At 39.3% G+C, this 11,549-nt stretch overlaps 1 protein-coding gene across 2 annotated transcripts; it reads left to right on the top strand.

The window, feature by feature from the left end:
- Positions 1-612: 612 nt before the first annotated feature.
- On the top strand, positions 613-10,367 carry LOC104918955 (potassium inwardly rectifying channel subfamily J member 6). Of its 2 annotated transcripts, none has more exons than XM_019265765.2 (3): positions 613-888; positions 6,837-7,757; positions 9,434-10,367. In XM_019265765.2, the coding sequence occupies exons 2-3, from the start codon at positions 6,860-6,862 to the stop codon at positions 9,784-9,786; spliced, it is 1,251 nt and encodes a 416-aa protein (XP_019121310.1). In that variant the 5' UTR covers positions 613-888; positions 6,837-6,859; the 3' UTR covers positions 9,787-10,367. The 2 variants fall into 2 exon arrangements, with proteins under 2 accessions (XP_019121310.1, XP_010729148.1); XM_010730846.3 differs by having other exon boundaries at positions 617-888; positions 6,834-7,757.
- Positions 10,368-11,549: the final 1,182 nt, after the last annotated feature.

Genomic DNA, 11,549 nt, shown 5'->3' with positions numbered 1-11,549 from the left:
AGAAAGAAAGGGTTGTAATTACAGCTTACATGATGACATGAATGCTTTATTTATGAGTTAGAAATGGTGGTCGTGATAAATATGCCATGTATGGATGCAGTTGTGCTAAAAAAAATAGATAAAAAAAATACCCATATGAACATGAAAACGGATTTTGTTTGCCGTTCATACAGGCCTATAAAAGATCCATTTCTAACTTATAAAATAATAACATAAAAACATATTTATATACAGTATATACTGTACATTTAGCTGAAGTGCACTATGGGGTGCCTTTCCACTGGAGAAAATGTGATAAAGTACTCTCTGGTGTGCCATACATGTTAGAAAAGGATTTGAAACAGTTTCATGCATCATGACTTTCTGCACACTGGTACCCCAACACATGCAGCTTTTTATATTTCTCTGCAAAAAAAATTTTTTTTTATTAAAGACGTTTTAATCCAGAATTGACCTCTGTTGTTGAGATATTTTTAATAATTTAATGTGATAAAGAATTAAGGAGCTTGAACACAAAAGATAGTGACTACAGACGTCGTCAAACAGCCCATTATCTTCAACATGCAGCAGTGTGTAAGTATACGTTGTATTCACTCTTATCACTACTCATTTCTCCGCCTCTCTGTCTCCCTCCTCCTCCTTTCTCTCTCTCTCTCAGTGTTCACCTAGGTCTCTCTCCCAGCTGAGGGGTGGAGGCTTGACGGCCGATGCCTTTTTCAGAGGAGAGGGATGGAGGAAAGAGGGAATCAGTGGCTATCCTTCAGTCGGTTTTCGCAGACAGCGATTTGATAATCACAACCTCCAACCTCCTCAGCGGAGCTTCTTCATTTCATGGGAACAAAACGGCTTAAGATGACCCGGGGAGTGATCGTTGATCTGCTGCACAAGGTATGCACCTTTTCCCCTCCGCCTGTTCCTGGTATAGCGATCCTCATCATTGCTTGTTAAATGTAATCATCTGTTATATGGGGGGGGATAGTTACGTAACAGTGCAAGGCGAATCAGAGATTAATTAAGAGGATAATGAGCATGCAAGAAACACACACGCATTTAGATATGAATATGACTGTGGAGCATCCGGATGACTGATTTCATCCCCCCACCCCCCGACTCCTGTGACATGATGAAGGAGCCTGTTTGATGGAAGAAGATGGAAGGTGTTGGAGAAAATGTTTCAGGCTGTATGAGCCTGCAGGCCCGCGGCCTCACCATCACCACCACCACCACCACACAGGTCCAACATCAACGTGGCTAATAAACACACTGGTGCATGTAAAGAGAGAAAAAAAAAAGAACTATAAGAGTACGAGGCTATTATTATGATCTGGAGCAACCTCCATCTCCATGGCAACGGGAAATCTCCAGCCTGTTAGTTTGCTCTCCTCTTCCTGCGGATGCACCTGATCCCAGCAACCAAAAGAGAAAAAAAAAAATCATTTAGCCAAATGCTGATTTTTTCTTGAAATCCTCAAACACAAGTGATACACAGTAACCGGGGATAGGGATAGTTATCTTATCAGCAGCTGTAATTATTCTGTTCAACCTCTAAGTGCTAAATCATTATTTTTGTGTTTCTGGTCATAATTAAAACCTATTTTACAGCAGTGTTTACTGGAAACAGTACAGCTCATCATACCCAAACGTCTACTATGTTGTGACATGAATGGGTTTCATTCATTAATGAAACTTTTTTTTTTTTTAATCAAGTAGATGAGATCCAGATCCCTAAAAACAACCACTGCACCAAAACAACAATAAAGCAGACATAACGTTTCACGTTTGACAAAGAATTAATTAAAACAACTACAAGAGTCATAAAAAAAAACCCCCATGAGATAATGAAGCTTAAAATCACCACTAGGGTTAGAAAAATCTATCTTGAGAGCAGTTTGCTATTCATATCTTCTGAATTGTACCTGAAACCAGCCCTGCCAAGGTCAGTGTGTGCGTACAGTGTATCTAAGGATAAGTATGTGTCATGTATTGCAGTAACACAATTTGAATAAGAGAAGAGATGTGAGGTGGATTGGAAGATAAATATCTTGTATTGGCATCAGAAAGTATGTCATATGAAATACTTACTCATTAATACAAAAGTGACAACTAGATTCAGTGTTGTGTTCCCTTTAGTATAGCAGATTGATCACTAATAAAATCATGGAATCTGAAATTAATCCAGTTAATCTGTTAGGCTGTTAATCTTTAATGAAACCAGCAAATTGAATCAAATCAATAAATCTCAAACGCCTTTTAATAAATGCCATTTTTCTTTTGTTGCGGTTTAATAAAAGCCTACGGGTTGTTTCCCCACTACAATCGTTTCATCTTTAATAAAACATAATTCTTACTGAAGCCTCCTCCTCCAAACAAACCAGGGCTGTTCTTAGATTGCGGTGTTTTCCACTTAAGTCTGCTACCTCCTTTGGAGCCACAGCAGGGCAGAAAGCTGTGCTTCAGGACAGGCATTGTAGTGAACTGGATCGTGGTAGTAACACAGGATCTGGTTACATGATGATTCAGAACCCGTGTCATTTAAAAGTTTGACCAAGCGCAGCGTAGAAAAATGCAGCCTAAAGGTTGTACGGGTGTCATTTTCATGAGGATGGAGATTACTTTTCAAAATCCTATTTTCGTCTGTCCTTACTTCACCTTACAGTTTCTTACCAACGTCTCTCTGAATGTTGTTCTTTTACTGTCTGGCTACTGAGAAAAGTTCTTAGTTCACAAAACAATGAACTCACAGCAGCTTGGTGGTTTTTTTTTTTCCAAGTTTCACCTCTCAGGCAACATACTGGCTGCTCTATAGTACATTGTTGGTGAAGGTTGCTGGAGCTGTATGCAGCCTGAAAGGAATACAGATATTACTCAAGGCTGGAGGCATGTACTGCCAACTTCATTTTTCAGTTAATTACATAAATAAAGCACTGACCTTTACTAATGACTTTCTAACAAATGTTACTCTAGACTTGGTGACTCACTTCACAATTATAAACCATCTATGACTAACTTAATTTAAATTTGCAGACATGATGGTTTATTATAGTGATAAATGTGAGTTGTTTGTGAATACTACATATTTTAGTAAAATGCCCAACGGTTTTCTGATCTACTCTTGTTTTGATTTTGACAAATTCGACACTTCCTGAACAAATATTTCTCATTAAAAGCCTCCATGAAAGGATGTTGTTGAAAATATTTCCTGACTTTTAATGTGAAACATCTGCAGTGTATTTAAAAATATATATATTATTCACATTGCCAGTTCAACATCATTACCATTTATTTTACTTTTTGAATAGTTTAGTTGAACTGATCTTTTAACGCCCTGAGCACAGTGGATGTTCTTGCATGATCTTGGATATTGGATCAATACACCATATTGAGCCATTTCCACACCATTAACATCAATGGCTTATTTGCTGTATATTTGAGAATCAGATGTTAGATGAGGCTAGTTTTATTCCACTTACAGTACCACCATTCTTAATTGAGATATCAGACAGAGAAATACTTTGGTAAGATTGGAAAATAATTTGTTTGTAACATGCCTGTGCTCATCTGTTTGTGTACCCAAAAATAGCATCTGTCCCCATGGGACCTCAACTCAAATTTGGCCACATCTGGATCTAGCTTCTTGATTAAGAATCTCCCACACACAGTGGAGATAATTTAAAAGAGAACTAGAAATAAATCATGAATAAAATGAGTGTCAATGTGTCCATATGTCTCGATACTTTCTTTTAAATAAAACGGTCATCTGACACAGTACTACTTCCTGCTGCAGGCCTAGAACAGTTTTCAGCATAGGCGTACTTGTATAACCATCCGTAAAACAAACCATCTTGTATCCAGTAACCTGTAGTGATTAAATTTACTTCCATTAGTAATTTCATGAGGGGCCTCTGGTTACATATTACCTCTGCTTTAACAATCCAATTAACTGTTTGCTAGACCCCGCCTCCTATTAGAGATCATCCAGTCGCCTCTTAGCAACCGTAACTGTGTAACTGGACGGGGTAATTTTGCCCAGTGGCCACTCGAGGTATTGCAGCATAAAAATAGTATTTTCTCAATAGACTACAATTATAAAACAGATGTCTGTAAAAATATCTGTAAATATGTCAAACTGCAAACAATGACAATTATGACTCTTTCTAATTTTGATCCTCCCTTCTTCATTAGTGAGCAAGTGAGCAAGGTTGTACCTTGCCTGTATCACTTTTTTGTAAGTCGCTTTGGATAAAAGCATTGGCTAAATCTGGGAAGTCTGGGTCTGTACAAAACATGAACGGAGCGTCTGAGACGTCACCCATAGGTTTCTGAACAGCTGAAGAACTTTGTTCCTGTTAAGCAAGCTAACCTTAGCCAGCAAAAACTACAATATCAGAATATATTTCATAGAATATGCACTAACATTAGCTTTGACTTGGTGTTGGACTCTTTGCTGTAGTGGGTTCTGGATTTGTTTGTTGACATAAGCGGACTCAATTTCTAAGCTAACATTAGCTAATATTTCACACTGTTGACACTGTTGACAGGGAAACAGAAAGAGAAGGCGTATGGACATCACATCCTCCATTTTCCCATGAAATTCGACCCGAGTCCTTTACATATAAATCAGTCCAGAGGCTGTTCTACACAACTGGTTTTTGTTAGGTTACGTGACAACCTGTTCAACCATTAGACATAAGAGATGATTAAACATTAATACGTAAAATACATTAGAAGTTAAACCGGCATTAGCAGATTTATTTAGCAGCGGAAGCTGTAAACACACAACACTGACATAGTATATCAAGTTGTCTTGTCTAAAATGTTAGCAGACATACATTTACTGATGCAGCAGATACAAAGGCATATTAACATTCATTTCACTCCACTTTTAGTTCTGTTTTGGTCTCCACAATGAGGGAAATGTGTCTCTTTAGCTGCTAAATTTGCCAAAGTTTCCAACAGCTAGTAGCTAACTTTGTCCATCTGCCTTTCCATGCAGGTTGAAAGTTTTTTTTTTTAAAGAGCTTTTTCTTTGAAAAACTGCTTCAGTTGAAAACAATGCAATAAGAGTGGCAAAACCAAAACAATAAGCTGAAAGACACTAAAATGCTTCATAGAGATTTGGATGATAATTGATGCACTGTCTATATAAAGACATCACAACTTCTTACAGACTTTTATTGCTTTTTACTGTCAGTTCCATCATATCAAAAGTGCTTTAAAAACCCTGTATATTCATGTTTCTATTCAGATATTCATGTATTAGCGCAACAAAACGAAACAAAAACAAACTACCAGCTGTTACATGAATGACACCTTTATGCACAAAGCAGATACATTCAGCACATTGTTCTTTCTCAGGCCCTCTGAAACAAGATGAAACAGACAAATGTTCTCCAATGGCGTGTGTGGCCTCATCCAGTACATTCCTGCTATATTGTGAGCACTTGGTAGACTGAGCTGTGCGTTGCCACGGAAACCAGCGCTGCTCAAGCTCATAATATTCCCCCGTGAATGGAGAGCAGAACGGCTTCAGCACGGCCATTTGTTCCAGTGGTAAAAACACTGATGGTAGCTTAGGCAATGTGCATAGTAAAGGAAATCTGTCCACAGCATGGCACAAAGAAACTCTGTATGTGACAGCCACATGAGAGCGATCACGTAACGGTTCGAATGTACTTTATTTATTTTCCCTTTAACAGAGGTCAGCTCATCTCCTGGAGGAAGCACACATGAAACTAAATATCCATACAGTATTTTAACTCACATCGTGACTGCACCATAAACTTCATCATTCCGTATGTTATGCTTCATTTTGTCACACACAGTTCCCCATGCAAACCTTATGGGAAAACTCAAAATGCTATTTTTGTTCCTATCTGTTATCAAGCTGCTGATTTAAAAAGTTGCCAAAGTTAAAACAATTCAAACAAGGACATACAACAGATTTGTGCTGTAATTAATTGAATGTTAAATTTAGAGGGTTTTTTTTGTTTTGTTTTTTTTAAATAACTGAGTTGTTTTTTATTGTGACATGAATTTTCCATGCCACATTAAAATCACAACATGGAAATTGTCTGTCACCTGCACAGGTAGAGGTGAGCAGTGGCGGTCCTGGATGTTTTGTTGCACTCTATCTTGTACTATATTTGTGAGACAAAGCTAGGTCAGACTGCTACAGATCAGGTTGGCAAAGTAACTCACAGTTCATATTCTTTAACGCTGTTTCCGAACCTTCATGTATCTTCAGTGGTCAGTCTTATTTTTCAGATGTGGTCACCTCACACTATCATTTCCCTGTGGGTGCTGAGGAGCCTCCAAAACATCTACAAAGTATTACAACCTTAATTCATTGATTCACACTCGCTCCACACTGCATTAGATACTGTGACAAAGTGTAGCTTGCTTTTGGCAGATGTGGGTGGTGACACGTTTTCCCTCGGCCTTACCATCACTGTGTAGTTTCATGCTGAGACTATTTAGTATTACTGATGAATCTCAATTCAACTCATGTGGTGGTCCTGGAAACAATGGCCGTGTAGGAGTTGCATTGTTTTTGATATTATCTTCATGCATGCCTTGTGTAGCTGCCACTCAAACTGAAAGTGCATCCATATTAATTTGGTTACATTTGTAAATGCTTATTTTTTCTCTATTTCAGCCCTCTGTCGTATTCAGAAATTTTAAATCTTCTTTAAATCTTCTCTATTTTAAATGACCTGAAATTGTATTTGTCTCACCACAAAAAGTCTCCGTCATCCCTACTTGCTTTGAATCAGCAACAGGGTTCCTACACTTGCGTATTTCTACTAATTACCACCATGTTTCTTCTCTTTCAGTAGGCTTGAATCCACCTAGAAACCCCATGGAGCAGGATGTGGAGAGCCCGGCCATCATCAGACAGCCCAAGTTGCCAAAGCAGGCCCGTGAGGACCTGCCTAAAACACTGGCAGAAATGGACAGAACAAAGAAGATCCAGCGGTACGTCCAGAAAGACGGCAAGTGCAACGTCCATCATGGGAATGTTCGGGAGACGTACCGCTATCTGACAGACATTTTCACCACGCTGGTAGATCTCAAATGGAGGTTCAACCTCTTCATCTTCGTGTTGGTGTACACAGTGACATGGCTCTTCTTTGGCTTCATGTGGTGGCTTATTGCATACCTCCGGGGTGATCTGGACCATATAGCAGACAATCAGTGGACTCCATGTGTCAATAACCTCAATGGGTTTGTATCAGCTTTTCTGTTCTCCATTGAGACAGAGACCACCATTGGGTATGGATACAGAGTCATCACGGACAAATGCCCCGAGGGGATACTTCTGCTTTTAATTCAGTCGGTGCTGGGATCTATCGTGAATGCCTTCATGGTAGGTTGCATGTTTGTTAAGATCTCACAGCCCAAGAAGCGAGCTGAGACACTAGTGTTTTCCACCAATGCGGTCATCTCAATGAGAGATGGACGGCTGTGCCTGATGTTCAGAGTTGGTGACCTCCGAAACTCGCACATTGTGGAGGCTTCAATCAGGGCCAAGCTTATCAAGTCTAAGCAGACCAAGGAAGGGGAGTTCATCCCTTTGAACCAGACAGACATAAATGTGGGTTACAACACAGGAGACGACAGGCTCTTCCTAGTGTCGCCACTCATCATCTGCCATGAGATAAATCAGACCAGCCCCTTCTGGGAGATCTCACAAGCCCACCTGGCCAAGGAAGAGTTGGAGATTGTCGTGATCCTTGAGGGGATGGTGGAGGCCACAGGTGAGTCCTCAGATATTTTTTGGACACCGATATTGATAGATATAGTTTACAATAATGTTTACAGTAATTGTTATTTATTAACAATGTTTCACAGGACCTTTCACCCTACAAGAACTCTTTTACAAATAGGACATAAAAAAAAATACCTTTGATTTACTGGAGATGCCTAATTTTTTGTCAGCACAGTCCTGTTTCGTTGTTACAATCCATGTCAGTCTGCCTTATTAATTTCATTTTATTTAACAAACAATACGATGACGTGGAAATATTTTTAGCCCTGCCAGCGGTAGGTTGACACTTGTTCACACTTGGTGGTTTCACAAGAACTGTCTCAACAGCAAGACATATTGGCACAAAATTTGGTACACACATTTGTGTCTCCCTCAACTGTAAACACTAATCCTGCTAAACATTGCTAACACAAAGTGCGTCATCAACAGCATAAAACAATACCTAGCCCCCTCTCCGTCCACACAGAAAGTAATAAATTACTTTTGGAACAAAACAGTCAATAACAGTAGCACTCAGTTTATGTGACTTTCTCTGAGGCACAGTTTAAAGAGTTCATCCCACCATTGTTGATGTGTGGGCGGTAAGACAGACTTCCTTAGCAAGTAAGACCATTATACAGATCTAAACCACTGTGGGACAATACATCTCTATCAATAGCTAGGTCAGTAGATATCGGATCTCTCCCAACTCCATAGCATTGGAAACAGATCTGTGCCCTACAGATGCTGTGGGGATTGTCCTCGGTCACCTTTGCAACTAAGTCAATTCAAAGACAGATGAGAAAGCTGAGTGTTGCATAGATGTGTTGAGAAAATGTCCCGAGCTGAGAGGATCTGCAGGGCACAGCTGCATAGCCAGGTAGCAGGATGACCAAAACATCTGGATTGGCAGTGATTGCAGTAGGAGACATGTAGAGGAAAAGAGTTTTATAGCACCCAATCGTAAAATTTTGACCAAATAAAAATATATTAATAAGTCGAAATGGTGTTCAGATGCATTAAATCCATTAGAAAGTGGCATAATTTTTCTCACTGACAGCCATAATAAAATAAACCACTTGCATAATGCCTGAGTGATGGGTTTTTAAGCAGCTGTCGGAGTCTCACAGAGGACTTTCCTGCAGACAGCTGAGCCAAAGTGGATGCTGATAAATATCAAAAATAAGTAAATGGTGTCTGAAAGCTACTGTGCCCTTTGAGACACAGAGATTGAGTCGTGGTTTCTGTCTTGTTTATAGTCGGGCTAACTGTGAAGGAATGAGTGGATGATAAAAATATGTTCAGATCACCAAGACTGAAGAAAACATATGTCCACTGATGAATTCATCATATTAGTCAGGTTCAAAACTATCAGGCTGCATGACAGTAAAAAACCAAGGACACATTTCAATTAAATAATTAACCTGCCCTATGTAGCTACATTTTAATGGTATTAAAGGTGCAGTTTAGATGTTTTAGCTTCTTTTACATTATAACTAAAACCTATCTACTGAAGTTAGCCAGTATAACATACATATATATACATACAAATGGTATGTAACAGCGAATCGGCACTAAACATGACATACTGCTAAGACTGATGGGAAGGAAAGTGGAAAATATGTTTTTTGTCATTTGGATTTGATTCAAGCTAGACCAATCTCAAATGTTGCATTGTGTCTCCAGGCATGACGTGCCAGGCGAGGAGTTCATACGTCAGCAGCGAGATCAAGTGGGGTTACCGCTTCACACCAGTCCTGACACTGGAGGACGGCTTCTATGAGGTGGACTACAATAGCTTCCACAACATCTACGAAACTAACACCCCTCCCTGCAGTGCCAAAGAGCTGGCTGACATGGTCAACCGCGCCCGCTTGCCCCTAACCTGGTCAATGGCCAGTAAGCTGAGCCAGCAGGGACTGCCAGAGTCTGAACAGGAGGGTCAGGAGACCAAGACCAGCCTGGACAACCAGGGGAAGAGCCAGCAGACTGAGAGGAACGGGGACATTGCCAACATAGAGAGTGAGTCCAAAGTGTGAAATGGCAAGTCCATCTGAGATTACTGTGTACTGTACATCTCACCACACAAGCTTGCGGTGAAGAGGTGAGAATTTGAGGTACTGAAAGAGGACCAATGAGCACAGTAGACCAAGTAACCCTGCACCAAGAACCGCTTTTTCTCAGTGATTCACAGTTACCCCAAAAACAACAAACATCTAGACATGTGGCCCACCGCTGAACTGAAAACCCTCATGCGGCAAGTGCATGTTTAAAATATAATGTGATGTCCTCCTGATGAGATTCCTATTATTTTTTCTATTAAGATATTCCTAGGGGCATTTGCATAAGTATTTTTGTATATACTACAAAATGTTTTGAATTCTTCTGTTTTGTTGCGGTGTGAATATTTGACAGATGTTTGATACTAATACCTTTAGGTTAGTTCTGTATATATTCTCTGCCTTACTGTATGTATAAAGCTTTCATTATTTGTTTTTCAGAAATATATTAGCATGTATAAACATTATCTGCAGTTAATTTATCTTGTATTGTGTATATACTAGACGATGATAATGTTATAAGAAACACATACATCTCAATGGATGCAAACTAGTTTAAACCAATGACAATGATACTTCCCCGAATGATAAGTGTTTGTTTAAGGTAGTATTACACGTCTACAATACAATTCCCTGAGAAGCCATGACTTGCTGTTTGCAGCTGAGTGACTTCAGACAATGGCCCTTTAAAACTGCATTTCTTCACTTTTGCACATTGGAGGCCTCTGGTGGAGAAGCTTAATTACTATTTCAGCCTCCAGAAATGCTTCACATGTCACCTAACAGTATCAAAAATAATAAACAGTAAATTGCATATTATGTATTTGATTATTTTTTTCTTTTTACATGTGATTACGTGAAATTATTCTGATGGTGTTAGTTTTTTACAAGTCAAAGTCCTTCATTCAAAATCCTATTAAGTAAAAATCTAGAAGTACTCTCAGAAAACTTACCTGCAGTAAAATATCCCTTGTAACAAATACGTTGTTATATTGCATAATTAGATTGTTAAAATTTAATGCATTAAGGTGTAAACAGTATTATACTGTTGTAGCTGGTCAGGGTGGAGCTAATCTTAATTACTTTATCCAAAGCTTCAAAGGTTGGGCACCCCTCAAGTGTCACAAGATTAATCTGAGAAGTCACAGGATGATTAAAGGGGCAGCTGGACTCACTAAATCACATGATCACGCAAGAATACTTCTTGCTAGGTTTCAAGCTATGCATTTGTGTCTGAGCACAGTGGTTATGGACCAATCAGTGTCCTGTGAGGAACTATACTGACAACTTGACGTGCTCTAAGGCTAGTTGTGTGTAACGACCCAGTGGAAACCTCCGTTGCCTATCAAATGAAGCCAACATGTGCCAAAAACTGCAGTTCCTCTAACCGCCACTTGAGGCTGGTTACAAAACGAGTCAATGTAGGCGACACCTGGGATACTGTGTTCATATTTTATACTGTCTATGGCGACGGCATCTAGAAGTGACATCAGTTATAACAAGCGATTTGTTTCTTCATTCTGTTACACAAATATGTGTTTACTTTTCTATAATCTTTGCTTTTTGCTGAAATATTGATCATTTTAACTTGTTATAAGTTAGAAATCTCTCTTTGGTGGAACTGGAATCAACTCATAGACATCTGAAACATGACAAGGAGCCACTGCTGTTTTTGTGACACGGTAAAAGCCAAAAATGTTGGGGGCAACTGGTTTAATCTTAAACAATGTGTTGTATATATA

Source organism: Larimichthys crocea, chromosome XXII, assembly GCF_000972845.2.
Source record: "Larimichthys crocea isolate SSNF chromosome XXII, L_crocea_2.0, whole genome shotgun sequence".
Lineage (NCBI taxonomy): Eukaryota > Metazoa > Chordata > Actinopteri > Sciaenidae > Larimichthys > Larimichthys crocea.
The sequence above is the reverse complement of the archived record's forward strand: the minus strand, read 5'-3'. Positions and strand labels throughout refer to the sequence as shown.